The sequence below is a fragment of the Brienomyrus brachyistius genome, chromosome 9 (genome assembly GCF_023856365.1).
Source record: "Brienomyrus brachyistius isolate T26 chromosome 9, BBRACH_0.4, whole genome shotgun sequence".
Lineage (NCBI taxonomy): Eukaryota > Metazoa > Chordata > Actinopteri > Osteoglossiformes > Mormyridae > Brienomyrus > Brienomyrus brachyistius.
The window spans coordinates 2,873,568-2,898,639 of record NC_064541.1 but is presented as its reverse complement, the minus strand read 5'-3'; the positions used below and the strand labels follow the sequence as shown (position 1 = coordinate 2,898,639).

At 40.0% G+C, this 25,072-nt stretch overlaps 2 protein-coding genes across 4 annotated transcripts; one reads left to right on the top strand and one right to left on the bottom strand.

Annotated features, from left to right (window-relative positions):
• The first annotated feature begins 705 nt into the window (after positions 1–705).
• smg9 (SMG9 nonsense mediated mRNA decay factor) lies at positions 706–11,996 on the top strand. Of its 3 annotated transcripts, none has more exons than XM_049026205.1 (14): positions 706–820; positions 1,124–1,270; positions 3,838–3,963; positions 4,155–4,386; positions 5,332–5,429; positions 6,546–6,658; positions 6,958–7,069; positions 8,232–8,327; positions 9,254–9,339; positions 9,974–10,080; positions 10,160–10,267; positions 10,570–10,695; positions 10,776–10,920; positions 11,502–11,996. In XM_049026205.1, exons 2-14 carry the CDS (start codon positions 1,127–1,129, stop codon positions 11,578–11,580), a joined length of 1,572 nt encoding a protein of 523 aa, XP_048882162.1. In that variant the 5' UTR covers positions 706–820; positions 1,124–1,126; the 3' UTR covers positions 11,581–11,996. The 3 variants fall into 3 exon arrangements, with proteins under 3 accessions (XP_048882162.1, XP_048882163.1, XP_048882161.1); XM_049026206.1 differs by having other exon boundaries at positions 1,121–1,270; positions 3,838–3,912; XM_049026204.1 differs by having other exon boundaries at positions 1,121–1,270.
• A 1,540-nt stretch (positions 11,997–13,536) lies between these two features.
• Positions 13,537–19,259, bottom strand: LOC125749192 (interferon-inducible GTPase 5-like). The gene is made up of 3 exons (XM_049026207.1): positions 19,115–19,259; positions 16,858–17,797; positions 13,537–16,637 (listed from the first exon to the last, which is right to left on the bottom strand). The coding sequence occupies exons 2-3, from the start codon at positions 17,779–17,781 to the stop codon at positions 16,344–16,346; spliced, it is 1,218 nt and encodes a 405-aa protein (XP_048882164.1). The 5' UTR covers positions 17,782–17,797; positions 19,115–19,259; the 3' UTR covers positions 13,537–16,343.
• Positions 19,260–25,072: the final 5,813 nt, after the last annotated feature.

The window sequence follows — 25,072 nt, the reverse complement described above, 5'->3', positions numbered from 1 at the left end:
ATAATCAGTATGCATTATGCTGGCAACCAGCTATGCTGGTCTATGCTGTTTTTTTTTCAGCAGGGATTGTGGTAAAACAGTTGCATATGATCAATTAATGCTATTTCAAACTAACTAAGTCAGCATTTACAATGTAATTATAATATACTGGCATTATATTGTCATAAAAGGTTTGTTCCTAAGTCAGTTTCTGTACATCAAGAATAACTTGGTCGATATATCTAGACTCACAAGCCTATTAGACATTTCTTAAACTACAGTGCTCATACTCCTTATTGCCATTACATTTAAGATTGTTCAGAAAAGGATACATTGAATAATAGATTTGCATCTTCATTACCAAAACAATTGTACAATTTATTTCTGAAACGTCCTCATACTGTTGTATGTAATAAATATTACAGAATAGCAATAACTTAAATTTTGCTATCATTTTAAAGTACTAAATTTAACTATAAATATTAAATATACACTTGAGCATGTTTAACTTGAATCCCTGAAATCATTTTACAGGTGCATTTTAACAATATGTGTATTTTGAACAGTTATATTTATTGATCTGGATCCTATGCATTGATAACAGGAATTGCATTGACATGCAGGAAACCCGCAAAATCGACTTTTGGTTTCACGACTCGACTTTTTAGACATTTTGAAAGATTTTATGTTTGTGTTACAGCTGTGAAGTCCCTTTGATGGAGAAGCCTCTGTTTCCATCCGGATGTAAATTGTGGCACACCGTTTACGGAAGGCGTTCGTTTTTTTCATCAGAGAAGAATCTCTGAGTAAAACGAACGTTAATTCAGATCACAGTGCGAAGGTAATGGAGAACATGTGATACTTTGATGGTTTTATCTAATGTAAAATACCGAAAAATAGTGTATTCTTACCAAATCTATTTTGTTTCTCATATGGCATGTATTATTAACTGAACATTGAAATAAATCTCTTTGAATTATGCAGTTCATTAGTTATAAAAAAGTATTTACCTTTTTATGACATCTGTTGTGCTTACTTATACAGTATTGATATAAAATATCACGCAGTCCAGTTTCTAGATGTATTGTAGAAATGTAATAGCATTTGTTTCTGAGGTATATTTTTCTTCTTGTCTGTGGAGGAGATAATGTCCGAGTCCGGACATAGTCAGCCTGGTATATACGGACAGGGACGGAGAAGAAGGCGACGCCGTGACAGAGAGCCTGGACCTCCAGGACAGAATTTATCTGGTCCGGGACGAGAGCGGGAGTATGTCCCCCGGGAGCGAAGGGTAAGTAAAAGTCCGACCCATCTGGCTGTGGTGTTAATTGCTGTGCGTTTCCTCAAAGCTTCGTAACTCGAAGTAATTCGTTATCTAGCATTTAAGACTAATCATTTAATTAGCGAGTGTTTCTCGAAACCCTTCGTAGCTTCGGTAGTTCGTAATGCTCCCACGACTATTTTCTATGTCGCTAATTATTTTAACTTTGTCTGCTGTCCTGTCACAGAGACACAGAGATCGCCTGAAATTCATGGCAAAACATGACGATTTGATTTGGTTAACGTAATATCTAATAATGCTGATGATGTGATAAGAGGTCAATATTACAATGTAAACTAACGTAGACTATAAATTAGCGCAAAATGGGCATGCTAGTTTACACCTGTATGCAGTTGGAGTACATAACAGGGTTGTGTACCATTTAGAATTAACTTGAAAATGAAATTAAGTTCCAACAGTTGGTTGAAAACACCGTGCAGATTTGCAAAATGAATTTGAATATAAGGAAGTAGAATTAAAATGTAATTGACTTCACATAAATTCATATACAGTGTAGGTGCACCTGTAGCAATGCAGCTTAATATTTCTATATGAATTACACAGCATGTTAACATGAACAGCACACACTGAATTCTGGCCCTATATTGTTAGAATAGGCTTAATTATACAATTTTTATCTTACAATCATGCAAATACAAAATTCACTTCACTCTCTAGTTATATATAAGGTCAATATATACATTTACCATCTTGAAAGTAAGTCTTTTATGTAATTATTTGTTTCCCAAGATTGTTACATTGCTATGTTCCGTGATTGCATTGAATTGCTTTGAACTGAAATTAATTAAATTCTTCATACTGGCATTCGAATTCAACATCTTAGAGGGTATAGCCAGTTCAGTTCAAATTCCAGTTCATGAATGGAATGTGGCACAATTAATAAATTCTGAACTACCCCGGTAGGCTAAATAATGAGCTGACCAAATACACTTGCTATGTCAGTCACATTCTTTGAACTGAAAAGGTAAATCACCCCCCGTGATCAGCAATTCATAAGTCTGCTGTGCAAGTCAACCGAAGACGGTACCATCCAGGAAGCCAAGCTCTTTGTCTGAGTGCTGTTTTGCAGGTGGTCATGAACCATCGTATATGTATAGAGAAATACAGGCTGGCCTGGGGTGAAATAATGAGCCTCTTTGGTTTGGTGCAGGATAAATTGAAAAGAGGAACACAATGGAATTTTGCCCTCGGTGTACCGTGCAGCTTCTGACAGCTCTCTGTTTCTATGCCACCGATGGGTTCCTACAGACTTACAGATGCACATGGTCTCAGCAAGGCTGCTGTGTCCTGCATCTGTGCATTGATGACACTTCTGTAATGCTGTGTGCACAACTACATACAACTTCCAGCAGGAGGGGATGCCTTGCATGACACTAAAATTGGCTTTCATGTCATTGCAGGCGTACTTGGTATTGTAGGTGCAGTGGATGGAACCTTCCACCCCATTCATACTCACAGCCTCTTGAATCCCATCTGCACCTGCTGAAAATGGTTCTTGGCACTAAGCCTAAATGTCCAGGTGATGTGTAGCCATCAAGGACATTTGACAGACATTGTCTCCAAGTGGCCTAGAAGTACATATATATTTATATATGCTTATGTACTTATATGTACATATATATAAGTACATATATATACTTATATCAGCTTTGGAGTGTGTAAGATGGCAAAGGATTGTGTGTTTGCTGGTGGCTGGCTATTGGGAGACAGCAGATATTGTCTTAGCGAATACCTGCTGATTCCAGTGTTGAATCCCCAAACCGTGACTGGACTGAGGAGAGGTATCACACCTCACACCAAAGAGACACACTGCTGTAGAGGGGGCTTTAGGCATGTGGAAGATGTGATCCTGGTGTCTGCAAGAAGTCCTTGGGAGCTCTAAGATTTTCCCATGAATGCTGCTATGCATGTTTTGTTGTGTGTGCTATGCTGCACAACACTGCAGTAATTATTTTATTAAACTATATTTTTGGCCACCTCCTTCATAAGTTGTTTTAAAGCTTCTTTTGAGAACAGTTACTTAATTTTCCTATTGCTGCTTGCAATTGCACTTTTTTATAAGGTAGCAGCATCACGTTTTGAGCCCGGTTTTATATTTTCATATATAATTTTTTTTTATATATATTTTTTTATATATTTTGGTGTAAATTTTGGTTGCTTTGGTGTATTTTTGATTAGTTTATTTTTTAAAAACATTTGCAAAGTTGTGGTAGGACAATCATGTAACGTATATTTCACCAATGAAATATGTGGGATCAATGTTCCTATTATCGACATTCTGTGCTTTTCTTAAATGAAGGCTGAGGGGAAGCCAATAAAATACTACTTAAAGTTTGTTAGTTAATTCTGGAATAATAAAGGGTTTTGGAAACACTTGCAGTTCTCACTGGTTTTTTACCTACATCGTTCATTATCCTGTTCGTTATTTGTTAAAATCGATCACTTTTGGGAAGCATAGCCCTGCTTCGGTGTTGACCTAATAAGTAATAATAAAGTGTTTATTTTATTCTCTGCAGGATGGTAGTGTGGAGCCACCAGGTCCTCTTCTGCCAAAGACTCCTATTATCCTAGCAAAACCTCCGGGGGAGAGGGTAAAGTGGACAGTCTCTAACCATGCACTTGCTTTCAGTGATTGTGAAAAGGTTTGGTAATTTAATTTCATTGACCATCAGTAATAGTCTCAGTAATACTCTGAACAGTGAGTCATTGACAGGTGATTTCTATTGTAATGCAAGTGACCAGAGTGAATTGTGATGCAAAAACTGATTGGTGTGCAGAGGATTTTGCATGGAGGAGCACACAGCTGCTATTTCAGTGTTTGCTTTTGTTTCAGACTAAGGCGACGCCGACTGCTCCCGGCGGCCCTCCATCTTTAGAGAAGCCTATCATGCTGATTAAAACACGGGATGATGGGGGAAAACCGGGAACATCCCCTGATTCGGTCCCCTCGGCTCCTGGCCTAGGAGCCATTAAATTGGAGAGAGAGGGACAGAGACCCACCCAGCCTGTGTACCAAATCCAGAATCGAGGCATGGGACCGGCTGCGTCCAGTGGTGTAGTAGACCGTGAGTTTCTACCACAACTGATATTTATGGAATTTTTAAATTGCTGTATGTTAAACATCCCAGACTGTAGCATCCTGCACACTGTGCATCCATTCTCTTTTGGAATTACTTTCGTAAAGGCTGTGTAAATGAAGCTAAATTACCTGAAGTATGAGGCTCCATGTTTAAAAAATGGGGAATATTCTTGGGCAAGCTGCTTAACTTGAATTATACCTGTGAAGAAGGAGGTGCTGCCTATTAATGCTGGTTTCTTATGGCGTTATGAGTCCTGAGTGTGCATCGGTCAGAATGCATCAGTCTGTTGTTCCACCAACTTGCTTTCATGGGTATATAAGTGTGGTTGTGTAACAACCAAATTGAACTCTCGGTAAACATCACACACCGCCAAATAACAGCAATTATCTCGTTCCGGAATGATAAATTAACAGCCTTTTATATTTAAACAATATTTAAATGAGTTAGCACAATAGCTCTGCAGCCGACGTACCATGGGCTACCTGAACACTAAGAACACAATATTATGCCATCCTTCATAAATTAGGTATTTAAACATACTTAAAATGCGGAACTTAAATCATAAACAAAATAAAGGATTACAGTAAAGGGAGCAAACGTTAACCAAATACAAACGTACGGCTGCTGAACTGAACAAGCTGCACTAATTATGACAATGAGCTCCAGATACCGCAGGGGGCTAAAACTCAAAACTACAGTTCCTACACGGTCCGCAAGGTGGCATTCGCCGCCCACCACTCCCGACACCAACAGTCGTCTACACTCTTCATGACAACACCTATAACTAATTATGTTAGTGAGGTTTGTGTTTTGAATACTGAATGATTCTTTAAATTGTTCTGCATAGTAGTCATTTTCTTGACAATGTCCATAATTGCTAAAGTAACAAATGGCGGTGTAAGACCTAAGACGTTATTTTTTTTAAAACAGCTGTGATTGGTCAAACCAAGCTTCTACCGCCAGAGAAAATGAAGCACAGTATTAAGCTTGTGGATGACCAGATGAACTGGTGTGACAGTGCTATGGAGGTAAAGGGACACGCTTACTGAGTCTGCTGCTTATGCTGATAATACCTTTTTAGTGACATATTTTTTATGTTCGTCGTATATGTGTAAAGACTAATCCTTCTCATGATTGGTTTTAATTTAACCAATGAAAAGCCAAAAAATATAATCCTGCTCCATAGCAATGGGCCTGATGGCTTGGCAAGACATGTTGTGTCATATACTCTCCAGAATCATGATTTAGTAATCATGAAATTTGATTTAATTGTTTAATTTTATATGATGTTTTTCTTGTGTATTGGCCAATAACCATTATGGGCTGTGTGTTATTTTTATCTTGATCAATGCATTACAATGTAAAAACAAGCATAAATCATATTATTATTGTAAATAATATTTAAACAATATAATATAAATATTTATATATGATAATATGAACAAAAATGGATTAAGTATATCTAATTGCAATTTGCGTATAAATTGTATTGCTTTAATAATGATTGAGGGGACATTTAGGGTGGCCTGGTGGTGCAGTGGTCAGCACTGTTTCCTCACACATCTGTGGCCAGGGTTCAAGTCTCCAACATGGCTCCATGCATGTGGAGTTTGCATGTTCACCCTGCATGTCATCGTGGGGTTTTCTCTGGGTACTCCAGTTTCCCCTCACAGTCCAAAAACATTTTGAAGGTGATCAGAGTTACCACATTGCCAGTAGGTATGTGTGTGAGTTAATGGTGTGTGAGTGTGCCTTGCAATGGGTTGGTGCTCCATCCTGGGTTACACCCTGCCTTGCACCTATAGCTTCTGGGATAGGCTCCGGATGCCCTGCAACAAGCAGATATGGAAGATGGATGGAAGTCATACCTTCTGAATTAATAATGCTGTTTTGAAAATACAGTTTAATGGCATACTAAATGCTTTTGACTAATTAAGCAGTTTAGAAGTTGATTATATTCTGAAGCTCTAAATATAGTTTCTACCAAAAAACTGTTTTAAAACAAGTACAGACTGAATTAGGCATCATACCTGCCTGTTTAAGTTGTACTTAAGCTTTAACTAGCTGAAAATCTCGTGTGTGCTCTGTGTTGTGTACTTGCGTACTGATTCATGTAGGTTCTTTTTATGGTTTCTTCTCTACAGTATCTGCGGGACCAGACAGACATGCTCGTGGTGGGTGTTATCGGGCTCCAGGGAACCGGCAAATCCACAATCATGTCGCTGCTCTCTGCTAACTTACCTGAAGATGATCCAAGGTAATTCTGTCTAGAAGAATTACTTTAGTTAGTTCTTAACTAAAATTGGGTAGTCTGTCCTCCTCTTCCGATCTGTTCTTCATGCCACAAAAAGACTAACAAGGCTCATGTAGCATTATTATACATGTCCCGAAGCATGATGGGACACTGGTTAATTAATCAGGATGCCACAAGACTATGGAAGCACATGCATTGCACAAGTGTTGTTTTGGAGTGCAGTGCGGTGTGTTTTTTCATGATACTGTGTATTACGTTTAAGTAGTACAATGCAAACATAAAGTTGTAATGTTGTTTTTTAGGGCATATGTATTCAGGGCACAGAGTCAGGAGATCAAAGAAAGGGGAGGCAACCAGAGCAGTGGGATTGACTTCTACATCACCCAGGAGAGTGTGATCTTCCTGGACACACAGGTTGGAAGCTATCTGCAGCAACAGTTGTCTTTTGTCTGTTTCATGGGGCATTGTGTAGCAGAAATATAGTAATCCTTCATTTTCCATTTGCATAAGTATGAGTACAGGTACATTGGAATGCTTCTTTTCATATATATTATCTTGTTGTCCTATGATACACACACACACACACACACACACACTGATACAGTTGCGAGTGATGCCTGGTTTCCGAGTACAAAGTCAGGCCATTTATCCGTCGTCCGGGAGCCTTTCTGGGAGTTTCAGGCCTTGCTCAGGGGCCCAATGGGAGCTGTTCTGCCAAGGCTCGAACTGGCAACCTTCCTATCACAGGAACAGAAGACTAACCCCCTCCAAATAACTTTAAGCTACACATCACCTCTTTCAGTAGGTTAGGGAGCCTGTGTCCAAAGGGGTATGGGTTCAAACCTCATGGCCAATGTCAGTGGCCATACCTCCTGCAGTTCAGACTAGGTAATCCTCCTGAAGTTAAGCAGGTTTGGACCTGGCCAGTACTTGGATGAGAGATCAGCCAGGAAAGTTGGGTTGCTGCTGAATGAGGTGTTGGTGTGGCCAACAGGTTAGCCCATCCTGTGGTTTGCGTGGATCCCAATACCCCAGTGCAATGACGGGGACACTGTGCTGTAAAAATGGTACTGTCCTTTGGATGAGACGTAAAATCGAGGTCCTGATTCTCATCTTTTGAAAGAATAGGGGCGGTATTCTTGCCCACTGTGGCCCTATCAAATCTGATCACCTAATCATCCCCTCTATCTGATTGATGAATTCTCCCCTGGCCCTTCACCACCTTGGCTACTGTTTGGTGAGCATATTGGTGCAGAATGGCTCCCTTTGCATCATCCAGGTGGGTGGTGGCTGATGTGACTCCCCATTGGTTCTGAAAAGTGCTTTGGGTGTCTTGAAAAGCTCTATAGGAATGTAATATTCATTCATCGATTCACTAATTCAAATCTCAGATTGTTGAGTAACCCCACCTGCTCTAGGGTTACTGGATGCTGGCTGACTTTACACTTTGATCCCATGTGCTCTGGATACTTTTTGTGCTTTGGACAAAACCTTGTGCTTCATAAATGTAATTTTAAATACCCAATCGGGTATTTATATCATCATTTAATTGACCTGGACTGCCTTTTGCCTACAGCCTATTTTGAGTCCTTCTATTTTGGATCATCTCATTAACAACGACCGCAAGCTACCACCTGAGTACAACCTCCCTCACACTTATGTGGAAATGCAGGTCAGTGCTTCACAAGCAGGGGGCAGTAGCAGGGTGAGAGAGTGTGGCTGGGTGATTGCACTCTCTGATGATTTTAGCGACTTTCCTCCAGCACTGTCTGGTGTATGTGGCCTGCAGGGGGCAGTAGCAGGTTGAGCATGGTAGGAGTTGCTTGGTACAGGGACAATGATGGACATCTTGAAGCAAACAGGGACAGCAGACAGGGTGAGGCAGAGATTAACGATGTCTGTGAACATTACCACCAGCTGATCCATGCACGTTCTGAGAACCTGCCCAGGGGTGCTGTCCAGGCCAGTAGCCTGGCTAGGATTTACTCGTCATATGGTCTTGCACACTTCATCCACGGAGACTGAGAGCATGGAGAGGTCATTGGCGGCATGCAGCTCTCTGGGTTGGCGTAGTTGTTTGCCTCAAACCGAGCATGAAACGCGTTCAGCTCTTCCAGGAGAGATGTGACACATCACACTGGCTTTCCCTCTCTGGGCTATTTTGATGTTCAGACCTTGCCTCATGCTTAATTTCTTGCCATTCATATGCATTGCAGTTCATCCCTGTACACGCACTTGGCTGCCCATATTGTCTCAGGGAGGGTGCAGCTGGCATGTAAAAATGACACCCCACCCCATTCCAAAATGTAATGCAATGTTTGTTTTAGATTATGAACTGGAAGCATTAAACAAATGTTCCATTTTGCACATTAGGTAATGATTTAATTTGGTAGATGCATTTAAATTTATAAGGCTACTGGTAATTTGTTTTGGTTTGATAAAGACATTTGTACAGTATTTTGCAATGATAGCTGTGTGAGCGTGTGTCTACACTTGTTTAACTGGATATTTTGGTAGCCTTTGTATTTCCTGAATTCACAAAGCAACTGAAAAATCCCATTGTTGTAGCTCTTATAGCTGTTTTTTTTCTGACCCAAGTCTTTGCAGGTAGCTGCCTTCCTCTTCACTGTGTGCCATGTCGTCATTGTGGTTCAGGACTGGTTCACTGATATAAATCTTTACAGGTATTTGGCAAAACACCCAATACACTTAGGAGTAAAATCTTGTGGCAAAAAAATCCATTCAAATATTTTTAATTGTTAATTGGCTAAAATTCTTAGACTTCAGTGTTTGCAAATAGTTACGTATTTTTGATGAGTTCGTTTGGCCAGTTGAGAGTGTGATGTTAAAGATAACAGGTGCTTCGGCAATGATGGAAATTGCACTATTCGGGTTATAAATCAGGCTAACACCTAACTTCCTTGTTAGATGCTAAACTGCATTTCATTGTACATGTACAATGACAATAAAGTTGAATCTAATCTCCAATACGCTTATGGCTTCTTGTCAGGGACAAGTTCCTAAACGTCTTTCATAACTTTTGTTCTATAGACAATCGTACACAATACATCATCTGTTCAGGCAGGTTCCCTACATCACATATTACCTTTTGTCTCAAGCCGTTCAGTGTGACAGAAAAGCGATAAACGAGGAAATTGGGAGCTGGCAGCAAGTATTTTCTCATGGCCCTGTGGTTGCTGGCAGTTCATGTAACAAATTTAGATGAGGATACAAATAATACTGCTTAACCTCTGCACACGTAGGAAAGACATAAGCACTTGTTTAGCAATTGTAGACCTGAGTGCAATGCCCCTCCAGGTTCCTCCAGACCGCTGAGATGCTGAAGCCCTCTACCCCGTCTGCCAGTCATGACAGTGCCGGCTCTGCAGGCTCCGACGAGGGCTCGGAGTACTACCCTCACATTGGTGAGTGGGCCGTTGATATTCTGTGTACATGTTTACACTTCATGTATGTATGTGTTTAAGTTTTTCTTGATTTTTGCAGTGTTCCTGCAGAACAAGGCCAGGAGGGAGGAATTCTGTCCCAAGAACCTAAAGAAGATGCACACTGTGGTGGACAAGTTGATGGCTCACTCTCACCTGAAGTATAAAGGTGGGGTAAAGCAGTGTATAGCTGAAGCAGCTCTGCACCTGCACTTGTAGCAGCTTGGTGCCGGCATCTCAGAGCGGCTCCATGCTCACGCATCTGCACTTAGAGTGGTTGGTCTTGATTGTTCAGTGGCAGAACTCAGTAGGTTGTCTTCAGGTAGCTATACTGAAATCTCTCCTTTTGAGTATTGTACTTGAGATTTGGAGCTGCTGGGTAATCCTGTACTCTCCTGAAGTTGTTTGGGAAAAGCATAGCTTTAAGTGTCCAGTAGGATTTATTTATGAGCTGGCGATCTCTTTGCTCAGGCACACTGTCCATGCTGGACTGTAATATCTTCCCTGGCCTGGGGCGGGACTACCTGGAGACAGAAGTCAACTTGTTCCTGTTGCCAGTGCTGGAAACTGAAGGAGAGGACGCTTTGACCAGGGCAGGTCAGCAGGTCTTTGCCATTTCTTGAGAACTGATGGGCTGCTACTGATGATAGCCTCATTACCTGTGCTTGTGTCACCAGGCTCTGCATCCATCCCGCTGTTCTCCCTACTCCCCGGGTACAGGGGACACCCCAGCTTCTCCTCTTTGGCCTCCAAGTTACGCAGCCAGGTCTTGGCCATGTCCCGCTGCCAACTGTCTCACACCATCCTCACTGAGAAGAACTGGTAAGATGCCACTCCTGCAGGTGCTTTAGTATAGCAGACAAAGCACCAAATAACTTTAAGGAAAACAAATTTAGGAAAATTTAATTCATACTGTGAATCCAATTCAGTTGCATCGACACCCCTGTATCAATGATACATATTTATTATTAGATGGAACCTATGTAGACTAGGTTTTGGAACTGCACGGTTAGGTCAGTGTTCGCCGTGATGTCTCCATGCTGTCACAGAAATCTTTTCTCATCGATGAAATTCTTTTAAATGCTTTTGGACTTGGTGTGCTCTTAGGTGACATTCCATCAAATCAGATTTAAACTGGGTTTGCCTTTCATTTCATACTGTCCTTTAGATGCCTTTATTAGAAATTCTTAAGTGCTGCATATTAGCTTTTGTCTTTATCATTCTGATATAACCTCTTGATTTAATTTTTCTCACATTTTGCTTACTGATAGTTATTTCGTTAATCCCTTATTGATTCTATACTTTGAATAATCACAATGTACTCATAACAGATATATCTGCACCAATTACTAATGAATTAAACTGTGTGAAGAGTAACCAGTTTGTGTTCTGGGCTTGACTAGGTTCCACTATGCTGCTCGGATCTGGGATGGAGTGAAGAAATCATCAGTGTTCTCTGAGTACAGCCGCCTTCTTTCCTAGCTGGGAATTTCCACTATCGCTGGGCATTGTCTTGAAAAATTCAGCTTCCCGCCTGTGGTTGGATTCCCTAGTGGGGGTTCTGGTCAAAGCACAGCCAGCTTCAGTGCATGACCCTCATTAGACGCCGCTCAGTTAGTGCATCAGGGCGCCATGGAAGCAGGAAATATTTTATATGGCTTTGTGAAAAGTTCTGTGAATACAGGACAAATTTCACTTAAAGTTTGTTTGTACATAATTTCGTTGAAGCTTGGTACAATAAGTCAGTCTAAAAGTGAGGATTGAATTGTGGTAGTCATGACTGGTAAAACATTTTTTTTTTAAATGCTACATGTGCTAGTATTCATGGTGTAAGTCAGCTTGCTGAGCTGTGTTTATCTGACCATCCATTTTCTTATGTAAATAAAAAGTGAAGGTTGTTTTGGTTTTTTTAATGTTTCCTTTGGGTCGGGCAGCAGACAGAACCAGATCTTAGATGAGATGACGATCAGGCCGGCTATGTGTCTTGCTTGTGCACGAGAATAACATGGTTTGCACATTTCCGAGTGGACACCGGTTGTTGACTTGCTGTAATGCACATGTAACACATTCCATTTGCACACAGCAAAGAGCTCTCACTAAAAGAGCATGCAGTATTTAATCAAATTCATGGTAAGTGGGTAGCCCCCACCAAAATTCAACATCTTTTATGAAATACCTGGCCATAAAGTCCCTTGCACCTCTGATATTATTTTCTTAAATTTTTTTCTTCTCCTTTTCTGAGCAGCTGACATAATGATTTGCCATTTTGACAGTTGACTGGAGGAGCTAAGGACTGACTAAATGTTAATCCCTTTTGATTATACCATGGCGTAACAAACCAAACCCGTTTTTGCATTATAGGAAGGCTGTCGTTGTTTTTGGTGTGTATGTGTGTGTTTTTTTTTTTTGTTGTCAGTTATTTGCTTATTTATTCGAGGAAACTAAGTTTCACCATCTATCTGTGAAACTGTTAGTTTTATGCGACATTTCTGGTGCTGATGTTCCCAGAATGGAAACCAAGGGTTTCCTTCCACAGCTTCCTTATGCACGTCTGTCTTAGGGTTGTAAGGGTACAGGTTAAGTATTTCTTGTGTGCCATTCAGTTATGTCATGTTTGGTCTGGAATGTACAACAACAACAACAACAAACACCTTGCTAGATTGCTAGAGACGGAATGCGGAACTTAAATTCAACATGGAAGCATTATACTCATTGTGGCTGTGAGCTGGTTACAGCTAATGCTGGCTATGGTCAGTCATTATCAGTTTCTTGAGAACATGTTGGTTTCACAATGAATTATACCAGCACTAGAGAGAAAGTAGTTGATAAATCCAAGACTGTCTCTCGGCTCTGTCCTGACTCGCATATGTTGCTGGAATCACATCCAACATGCCAACATATTTGAAACTCATCATCTGAGTGTGGAAATGATTGGAGGAAGGCAGAAACGGGGCAGTTCATACTTATTTGTGGTATTTAAGCAGCTTTTTGCAGGAAATTCAGACCCGACTTGGTTACTTAGTATTTTCTTTAGACAGTTATAATAATATAATTTCAAAAAAATTGCGCTTTCGCTGCTGTTACGAAACTGCACAGAACCATGAACCCAAAACAGAGCTTTGTATCAAACCCTGAATTTTGCACACGGTTACACCCCTGTGTCCTAACTAACTTGTGTCAGAGGAAATTGTCACAGCATGTGCTGATGGAAAAAACAGACAAATTCAGGGGAGGGGGGTAGTCAGAACGCTATTCTATACTATATATAGACTATACTATATATATATATATATATATGTATTTTTTTACAGCCATAGTAAAAATAAGATTTCGTAATAATTGTAATTGAGGTTTCTACCCATGTATTCTAATTTCAACCATTAAAAGAGGAAAATTATCCAAATGAATCATATTAACCCATATAGAACTCCACACATGTTAGCGGGATAAGATTGTATATATTTTATTACATTTGCATTTAAACATGTAGATACAATTTTAATAAAGTAATATTGAGCATATTGTGAAAATTGCTACATGGTTCCTGCCTGAGATCCTCTGTATCTCTGATATTTAACAAGATATCCAGCACATGAACTTTGCCACTACATTTTCAAAGGCACCTCAGCCTAAGAATGAATTTCTTATGAATGCTAAAAATGAGTTCACTCCGACCTGAAATAGACAATTAATATCCACCCACAATATTTATTTGCTAGAGACAATGGTCACTTCCAAACTCAATACATTGTGTGGTTACTTGGATTGTTATAAGGTTAAGATAAACACCATAAATGAAATCATTTACAATTGTCTACAAGACAAATCTTTGTGTTCAAATGTTTTAAAGGCAACGAACTAATTTTAGCAAAACACAGTTTCTTCATCGTGATGTTTTTGTTCTCTTAAGCAACATTGCAGTCATTTCAAGGAAATGTTTCATTTTATTACCATCAGTCCTGCACTTTCACACTGTTGCCTCAAGATCAGTTTACTGCAAAATGCAGCTGTGACGCTCAAGTTGATGCAATGTCGTTTTTCCATGTCTAGTCACACAATATCCTTATTTTCAAAATCAGATCAAAAGTTAATTTATAAAAATAAAATCTAATGTATGGAGACATACAATACCAGTTAAAAGTTTGGAAAACCTACCCATAGAAAGGTTTGTTTATACTATTCTCTATATTTTAGGAAAATTTAGTCATAAAAACTATAACATATATTGAATTATGCAAATTAATTTGTTTGGGGGGGCAGCTCTGTGGGTTGGGACTCAGAAGGTTGCTGGTTCAAATCAAATTTCTTCACTCTCCTGTCAAACTCTTCCAAAACCATCTCTACTGTGTATATGTCAGGTGGCCAGGTCATATGATGTGACACTATCACTCTCCTTTGTATGTGTATCCAAACCTTTGACTGTGTATGTATTTTGGCCTTAGAAGTGATCTATTTTAGGGGATCGTTTGCCTCTAGAAAATGTCTTTTTAATATTCTGTACAACATATCACTTGTGACCATATGAACAGCAGTGTCTATATTAATATGAGGAATGAAATGTTCTGGAGAGATAGACCCTCCCTTATGGGCTTTCAGGAACAGCTAGACTTTAATTGCTGTTCTTTGGTCCTATCAGCACCAACTTATTCTCACAAAACCCCAAAAGTCACACTTGTTCACAAAGGTCTTGATTACACACACATCCTTTATGGATAAAAGTATGTGGACAACAGCTTGTCCAATATCTCATTCTGGAATGAAGGGAATCTTTATGAACTTGGTCCTGTCTTTTTCCTTTAATTGCCTCTAGTGTTCTTATTTATGAAACAGTGTGTAGAATACTGAAAGCATACATACGCACAAAAACCGAAAATGATGTGTCAGATTTATAAAACCATGCGTACACAGATTTGCAAGCAATGTTGTCTTTATAAATCACACTCGACCTGGAATTGTGTGCACATAGATCAACCTCATATTCTGCTCTCTACATGCCCACATCCAACCACAAATTGTCAGTGCAAAACACCTCATCAATATTGGTGCATACAAGTGAAGTGAAATAGTCAATGCAAAACGCCTCATGAATATTGATGTAAACGTTTTAAGCCCATTAAACTTATCATGGCAAATGATAAGAAGTGCAAGAAAAGAAACTTCTCTGAAACAGAAACTGAGGTGCTTGCGGGTGAGGTGGAGACTAGAAAAACCTTTTTGTTTGGTTGTAAAAGCAATAGGGTGACAAAAAAAAGTGGCAACACTTTGGAAATCCTATCACTGTGAGCGCAGCAAACAGGACAGTACATGAGATTAAAAAAGATCCATTATGCAGTATTACACAAGTGTGTGACTGCAGTGTTTATATGTTTCCAGCAATCAGACTGATTCCTTCACACTTTGCCCAAATGATCGTGATAATCCAATCATGTCTGCCACTAAAATACTTACATTTTAAAAACTTTGGTGCGAAACAGTGCTGATGAAATATTACAAGTGTAATATGATTTAAGATTTGAGTTGGCATATTTATTTTACTATTGAAACATCCTTAGGGAATAACTATGGCTATCGCAAATAAAACCGCTTTTTTTCAATAATAAAGAAGATGCATATGTGATGTGGGCTATGAGATTAAATGTACAAGTTATGATTCACAAGCACAAGGCATCAATATGTCTAATAATGCCGCTTGCATTTTTCCTACAATCTGGTTTCAATTCACCATCTCCACCTGGTTTGCCAACTTTCTCTAAAATGTACATAGGCATAGGTCAGAGTTTCCGCACAAATACGCACATTCTGCCATCAAGTTTGGTTCTATAGATCGGAACGTTTGCATGGGAAATAGTGTACGCCTCTTTCAGGTCCCATTTCACTGAGCTCACAAGTTTGTTCCCAGACATTCTGACCTTCACAATCACATCACTTATGATTGACTAAGACAGCTGTGGCAGGGCAGAAATGTGGCGAACTGACTTGTTCGAAAGATGGGGTCCTATGATGGTACCGTGTGAAAAGTCATTATAATGTACAACCACTCTTTCTGCAGCTGTTTGATCCAGGCGATCATGTGACTGTGTGCTTAATTATATATCTGTGTCCACAACAGATGAGGCATGATGAGAAAATTTCTTTAATTAATAGGGGTGTCCATATACTTTTGGCCATATACTGAAAATTATAACATTTCAATACAACATTAAATCAGTCAACGGAGAATAAATTCAGTCAACTGAAAAGGAGACCTAGTAGAAATCTCCTGGATCTGGCACATCATCCTGCTCTTGGTGGCACCCCTTCAGAGCTCTGCTCAATACCCGTGCAGCATCCTCACTTAGGTCTTTAATAGCTGATCTCAGGGTGTAATAAGAAGCTAGGAAGGAGATACCACCAGAGGCAATGGTACCCAGGACAGGCACCCGATTCTCCACCATATTTGCAACAACCTGTTGACCTACAGCTGCTTGAGAAAGCATCGTCTGCACGCCCTCCTGAGAGAGCTCTTGGCCGGTTGTAGAGTGCACTTCTCTTTGAAGCTCCTGGTGAAAGGGAGGTAATGTGAAGTTATTTAACACTCCGTTGATAGAGATTAAGCAACCAGCATTAGTGGATATACAAGGAAAGGAAATTTGGAGCTTATTAAAGTATACAGATAGTTTAAGAGAATAGTGCATATGTTTTGATTAAACATGTTGAGCAATGAACCAATATGAGGAGTCAGGAATTCAAAAACAAGGAATTTTCCAGATTATGTCATACCTGGTAAGATATCCCTGTAAGACTTGCCAAGCGGTGCAATGAGTTGGTGTCTATCCCAAAGCTTTGCTGGTAGGATCGCAGTGTGTCCATGAGCAAGGGAACAGTACCAGACGCAGCAGACCCTGGTGTCATGGCTCCCAGGCAAGCAGTCATTGCTGTCCGCCACATACTTCCATAGAGAGCCTGCTTCTTCTTCTCGAGCACAGTCGAGGTGAGGTTGGGGAGTGCCAAGAGAAGAACGTGGCGCTTGTGGCCCTCCAACTCACTCTCCAGTGTGGTGTGCAGCAAAGGGAAGTCAAAGAGATGTGGCTGGAAGCAAGAGATCAAGAACACGCGAGGCTGTTGCACCCCACTCCTCCTCAATGCTGCATTGCTGTCATCTCGTATCTGATTCAATATGGCAGATGGCTCTCCACCTCTGCGCCGGACTGTGGCCTCCAGGTCGTTGTCTACTTTGTTGCGTACAAAGTAAAACTTTTTCCCTGCTTGCCCTATACACTGAGCCAGTGTCACATGATATTCCCGAAATCGCTCGGAAGCTACAATGATGAAAAAGTCATACTGATGCAGACCTACAGCTTCTAGGTAGGTCTTAGGCTGGAAAGCCGGTGTTCCGATGCCTGGCAGGTCCCACAGACGCACTGTGGGCATATTGGGGTGCATGTAGGGGATGGCCTCCCTGGTTGTTTCTGTGACTCCGGTCTTCGCTGCTTCTGGATCTTCATCACCCACACCACGGAAGGCATTGATGAAGGATGACTTTCCTGAACCAGACTCTCCTGTCACCGCAATATCAAGTGTGGTGGACTTCAGCTCTCCAAGTCTGCCCTGAAGCTGTGCCACCACCTCTGTCACCACCCGTGACGTGATGCTACTGCTGATGTCCTTGATCTCTGCCTCACTTATTGTGTGCAATGTCTCCATAGTAGCTGCTCACTTCCTAGTTTGGGAAGAGTGGAAATAACGTGTCACTTCATTTACTAATTACTTCTGCAGTAAAAGACTTTACTGATACCCTACAATGTACATCAAGTGACCTAGATTAAATAAAGAACAATAATAATAAATTACATGCTTTGGACCATTAAATGACTCACCATTTTAAGGCTTTATGGTTTCACAAGTTTAGCTTGGTTTAATTTACACCTAGTGCTCGCCAAGGTACAACAGCACAAAAAACAAATTGCACACAAAAACTTTCCTTTGGCAATAAGTACCTAAGTACAGTAAGTGGGATGAGTTCTTTAAGATGTTGATCTGCAATGTAAATATTGTACAAGGTGGCGCTATATCCCTCTGCTTTGTCAATGAATTTACTACTTTAAATGTACCCTCCTTGTCTTGCCTTGAATGTAATTCATATTAGAAAACCATCTGTTCGCACAAACCCTAATCATTCTACCTTTAAGAAACCGAAAAACATTTAGAATTAAGTGATCACTGTCGACACACCACAACACAGCCCACAACAACGCAATGTGTTGTGACGTATGGGTTGGAACACAGGGGGTAGTTAATTCAACGACCGAGGAGCAGAGCTTGGGGTGGCACATTGCTGGTCGGGGATACGAACCTGAAATCTTTCAGTTACAAGCGCGCTTTCCTAACCATTAAGTCATCACCGCCCACTGCCCATCTAGATCTTGTGACTAGCTTGTTCTTACTGTTCTCGTATACAAAGGGGAGAGGGGTGGATTTAGGGAACACGGTGAAATTTGGGCACAACGATAAAAAGAACCGCTCTCAAGTCCGACTGGGTTCTCTTCGTGTGTAACCAAAGAGCCGCTGAAAAGAATCGGATCGCTCACTTCTCTGAAGAAGAGATCCCGGGGTTGAGAACAGGTTCAAACTAAGCACTGCGCGCCTGTCCTCGGGCAATAAACGATACGAGTCTGCTGATATTAATGGCTAAAGTAATAACTCATTATATGTTCAGGTAAATCAGAAAACAGGAAAATAAAGCGTAAGAAAACAGCCTATCGTATGTACCAGCAATCGTACTATACCGAAACCTAGAACGAAATGAAACTACTATGGTAAAGTTCACTGTTTAAACAAACTTATTTAATCACATCGATGCACACGTAACACGTTTATAAATAACAAAACGTCCAGCTTTCAAGCAATATTGTTGGCTACTAAGCTCTACAAGGTTCATCCCCAATTACTTTGCAACCTTACTTATTGTTTGCAAGTTTTTACAATGACAATATTAATATGTTTTTGATTCTTAAACAATGAAATATCCCGATCTTACCTTTTAATATGTGCTGGGCTTCAGTGTATATACCTACTGCCTAAATTCAGACTCTCAAGCAGACTATCGCAGCGTTCTATGAAATCGCTAGTCGGAACTTTCAGTTTTGTACAGCTTTGGTTGCCTCATGACGTAATCCCATGTGGCCTAAGGGTAGGCTATTTAAAAGTAATTTTCCATACTTTTATTATCATCGAAATCTTTGATTATTTAATATAGCGGTGACCGCTTACTGAAATGGCAAGCCCTTGTATTTTATGAATCACCACCTTTATTGTTATGTGTACTTAGGTGAAATATTCAAGCAGTCAGATAACCAGTAAAAAGTTTTTATTTATTTATTAGCTAGTTTGAGTACAGTATCATTCACAATCAAGTTACGAAATAGCATTTATAGGAAACATATCGTGTATGTGACAAAAAGCATTTGTTGAACATGCCTTTATTAAGTTAAATAATATGGAAAGGACGCATGCGCACTGAGATAAGGGGAGTACAGTTAAGTAATGCGAATACCAAAATGTGCGGCATACCTTGTGTTTCCAATATAGCGACTTTATCGCTGAATTTTAAGACTTTTCCGGACCCTTTAGTGACCCCCCCCCCCTCAAAAAAAAAAAAAATAATACAACTAGTGATAAATCTAGCGATTTTTTGGACAAACCGTAACACTTGAGGCGGCACAAATACTTAGTTGCTAATGAAGTACAAAAAAAAGAACAAATAAAGTAGCTATATATATATAATGATGCACAAACATGAGATCAGTATTTGACTTGTTATTCATTACGTTACTTCAGTAATTCCATAGTGGTTTCTAAATGACTGTTTATCCTCTGGGCCATTAATTCAAAATATTCACAAAAACTTTTATGATCATGTCCCTTTGGAGGTCCTGTGGGGGTTTCCGGAGTATGGGGTACGAGGTCTGTTGTTACGGGCCATAATATCCCTGTTTAAATGGAGCAAGAGTTTGGTTCACATTGTCAACAGTAAGTCACACTGGTTCCTAATGGGCGCTGGACTTCACTAGGTCTGCCCTTTGCTGCTGATTCTGTTCAAAATTTTTATGGACAGAATTTCTAGGCATACCCAAATAGCAGAGGATCAGTACCTCCAAGTCTGAGGCCATGATTCTTAACTGGAAAAGGTTGAATTGCTCTCTCCTGGTGAAGGATGTCTCAAGCAGAGGAGTTTAAGTATCTCGAAGTCTAGTTCATGAGTACAGGAAGGGAGCAAGAGATTGACAATCAGATTGGTGCAGCATTAGCCGTAATGTCGGCACTGCACATTTCTGTCATGGTAAAGTGAGAGCTGAGCCAGAAGGCAAAGCTATTGATTTACCAGTTGATCTATGTTCCTACCCTGACCAAAGGCCATGAACTTTGTGTAGTGACTGAAAGAATGAGATCGCAAATACAAGTGGCAGAAATGAATTTCTTTCACAGCATATCTGAGCTCAGCCTTAGAGATAGGGTGAGGACCTCAGACATTGGGGAGGAACTCAAAGTAGAGCTGTTGCTCCTCCATATTGAAAAGAGCCAGTTGAGGTGGTTCAGGCATCTATCTAGGATGCCTCCCTGGAGAGGTGGTTCAGACATGAGGAGACTCCAGAATAGACTCAGGACATGCTGGAGAGGTAATATATCTTTTGGTTGGCCTGCGTACACCTTGGTATCCCTCTGGTGGAGCCAGAGAAGTTAGCTAGTGAGAGGGAGGTCTGGGCATCCCAGCTTAGACTGCTGCCCAGTAGCAGCAGATGATGGATGAATGGATAGATGGTCTTCATATGGCAGCCTGCCTGAATTTTTATTTTTTTTTTAATTGTAATTGATTCCCAAATTTCAAGATATCACAGAAAATGACAAACTACAAGCAGCTAGATGCACTTTGATGTACTATTTTTCCCTATTTGTTATATGCATAGGCAAGAATTATTTCATGTGTTTCACTTACAGTATAGTTAGTATTGCTTTAATTAAGCTTATCTCTAAAATGAAAGTAATGTTAAAAATTCAGAAATCGTTCAACATATGAATATAAATAAAACTATATATATATATAATATATATGAATAAAACTATGATTAACTGAAATGTACAGTAAATATATTCAGATTTCTAATCCCACCAGACAACTGTATGTGTTGGCGTTTTGTTCTTTCACATTTGAATTGCAAAGAAGGTCACTGACATTTACATTTATACATCTAACAGACATTTTTGTCCAAAGCAAGACATAGTACAAGGGAGACAAACATTTGAAAACTTTTTCCAAGTATACACGACATTCAGACACAAAAGTATAGTAGCAACATACATAATATGATCTTGAATACACAATCACAACTCAAAAACTTTAACTTGCAGCTGCATAATAATTCAGTTTAAAGGCATTATATTTTCAAATGTCACTCATTTTCTTTTTAAAGCATCATTATAAAACTAAAATATAGAAGGAACTATGGTAGAATGATTTTGAAAGTTTTTGATAACTACTTTCCAGCAGTGTATAAGTAACAGAAACTGGGATTCATGAATTAATATAATATAATTGAATATAAATATAATATAATATTTTAACATCAGATCTGTACAGAGGTATTTTTAGGGGCAGGTGCCAGACCGGAGGGTTGGGTGGGTTTTATATGTTTTGCATTATCGTCAGTGATTACACTGGAGGGGAGGAGACACTTTCAATTGTTCGGGCAAAGGGGCTGGTGTGCAGGCAGCCCTAAATCCCCCCCCCCCACCATGCATTTCCTTGTGTAACCTGTTTGATTAATCTATCTTGTGAGGACAAATACATGTCTAGGTACAATGCTACCATAAAACTCATACCACAGGATTATTACTGCACATACCCTGTATTTGAACTACTTAGTTAACACGCCCTTGGTGTGTTCACTGACGTACATCCAAGCCTGTAGGAATCCTGGTGCCATTCTGTCCACATAAAAAGATTTACGTATTTCAATGTGATAAACTCCTGTGCTATTTTCTCAATTCCTGTTTTACCAGATGTACAACATTATTATCATCACCAGCCTCACATTTATGGTTAAGATAAGAACTTTGGGCCTATGTGGACAGATGATGTTACATTTCCTTTTGAATCTATAAATGTATATACATAACTTAATAAACTGATTTTATTATCCATTATAAGACTGTTTTTTGATCTTGCCAAGATGTGTTAAACATAAATGAAGAAACAAATTACAAACTCCCAAAATTACAGATTTTAAATAAAGGTGAAAGACACTTCCTGATCTACCAATTATTAGAAATATACCATATAAAATCATAAAATTATAACCAAAGATTCACTTGCTTTTCTGGTCGGGCAGGATGCAGGGATGGAAGGACGATCCATAAAGTGTCTCTCAACAAAACAGGGTTTCATTAAACAGAACAGAACACATAGGGAGTACAGTAAAACCTCGGATTGTGAGCATAATTCGTTCTGGAAACGTGCTTGTAATCCAAAGTACTCGTATATCAAACCGAATTTTCCCTTTAGAAATAATGGAAACTCGGATGATTCGGCTCATGAATAAGCCAAGAATATTCATATAAAAATGATTAATACAGTAAAATTAATAAAGTAAAAATACATTTTTGAAAAGAATCGTGGATGGTGTGAGGGAGACGAGAGAGACGAGAAGAGCAGGGTTATTTTGTAGGACGACTTTCACTATAACTAATGGAATCACAGCTATCTGTTGGCTCACTGGAATTGTTTTCTTTTTGTGCAACTTTAACAAGGAACCTATCCAATGACAGCTGTTTTTGCCTCCTTTTTGCAAATGTGGACATTGCATTCTAGTTAAACATATTCATCGCTGGCACTGCTACACCCTTATTCTGGTGGTGCTTTTCTACTAAATTTTGACTACACGAGTGAGGGACGTCATTTCCCCTAGCAACTCGCCCGAGCATGGGAGGTGACTACTCACGATCCCGCAGAGAGAGAGAGAGAAAAACCATCGGCTCAGTTGTGATCACCTTACGCTAGGCAGACAAAGCGTATACGTAATACTCGTATTGCTAGACCTCGCTCGTTTATCAAGTTAAAATGTATTTTAAAAATGTCGCTCATCTTGCAAAACACTCGCAAATGGAGTTACTCGCAATCTGAGGTTTGACTGTACCTGAAAACAAAGGGACCATGACGGGTAGGGAAGTAGGGAAGCTACAGTACAATAACTAAGGCAGGGAACATCACAGGAATAACCATAGCAAATAGTAGCAAACACAGGACAACAGCTGTTATAGACACACACAATAACAACCACACAATGACCAACTCAGGAAACAGGGTTAGGACAGACACATATATACACATGCATAATGAGGTTAACAAGCGGCAAGTGTGTGGTTGTTACTGCGTGTTTGTGGCTGTGGTAATTTCCCAAGTTTGCTACAGTTGTCCCAGTGTAATTTCTTGCGTTGCTCCCTGCCTTAGTTTTGTCATTTACCTGCTTTGTATTGACCTCTTGTGGACCTATTTTTTTCTGTTTTTTTCAGCTAATAAGGTGCTTTGCTTATTGGAGTCGCAACGTGGATCGTTCTTCCCTTCTTTATGCCACACTGCAACACAAAGATACATCTTGTAATTAATTTCATTGTTGAGTGCATAACATCATTGAATTTTGTGTTTATTTGTTTTGTCCATAGTTAAAACTTGCCCAGCATTTGGCAATGATTAAATAGGAATAACCATGTTAAATATTAAAACTTCCAAAAAAATGAAACATTTTGAAACATTTCAATAAGTTGAAAGTTATGAGATTTCACGTTCCTTATTTTGAAATTAAAGTTGAAATAAACTTTGTAGAAAAAAGTTGAAAGTAAAATGGCAGAAACCTGGCTTTACCAAAGAAGGGCAATTTGGAGTGGCATTTCAAAATGATGCACAAAAGCTACGAGATCGGAGTTCCCTGCTAAAACAGCCGTACGCAGTTGAAATGTGCGAGAATTGAAAAGTCATACAGCATAATCTTCCCTCTTCTTCATATTTTTTTCTACCTCCAGCTGAGGTCCATGCTTAGGTCCTGTAATATCTCTTTTTCCTCACCTCTTCCGCTTCACCCGCTGTGCAGATTTGCTCTGTCCTTTTCTCCTGTTTCTAAGCCCGTGTCCAGTCTCTATTCCTTCCTCCGCAAATCCTCTCATAAACCTCTCCCCATGATTTCTGTCTGGCAGGGGGAGCTCTCTCCCACCCCCGTCTTATCTTGGAGTGTTATTTTTCATAATATTAAAAACTGTTTCAAATCACCAGCAAACACAATTTAAGTTTGTTCACAGATTATACCCCACTCCCAGGAAACGCCATCTCATGGACTTAGAGCCTGACCCCTTATGTCATCTTTGTCCCCTTCAGGTCCCTGGTACGTTTCTCCATATGTTCTGGGACTGTCCTCCAGCAGCTGCTCTTTGGGATTATGTGGCCAGATCTCTCTCTTCAGTTCTTTCCTCTCCTATCCTCCTGTCTCCTGTGGTCCTTCTTCTTATGGACTTCTCTTCTCTCTCTCTCTCTCTTCTCTCTCTCACTTCCAGCAGAGGCTTCTGCTGTCTGCCTCCTTAGCGGCCAAGTTGTTATTAGCCTCTCGTTGGAAGACTCCTGATCGTGCCATTCCCTCTGTTCGGAAGTCCACCTTTCTTGATCTGCTTTTGCTGGAACGCTCTGCGACCCGGATTAACAACAATCCAGAGCTGGCTCCATGATGTTCAGCTGGTCAAGGACTGGCTGCGGGTCATGTCCTGAGCCCATATTCCTTGTTTTTTGTTTTGATTTTTACTTTCCTAATTTTGACGTTTTTCACTGATATAAGTGTGTCATTTCTTTTCTCCACAGTTTTAAACTGTGCTCTCCGGGGCTGGGTGTGCTGGTGACCATTGTTGGTCTTTTGTTTCTTTTCCTTTGAGGTGGTGTCACAGGGTGTATTGGAGGTGG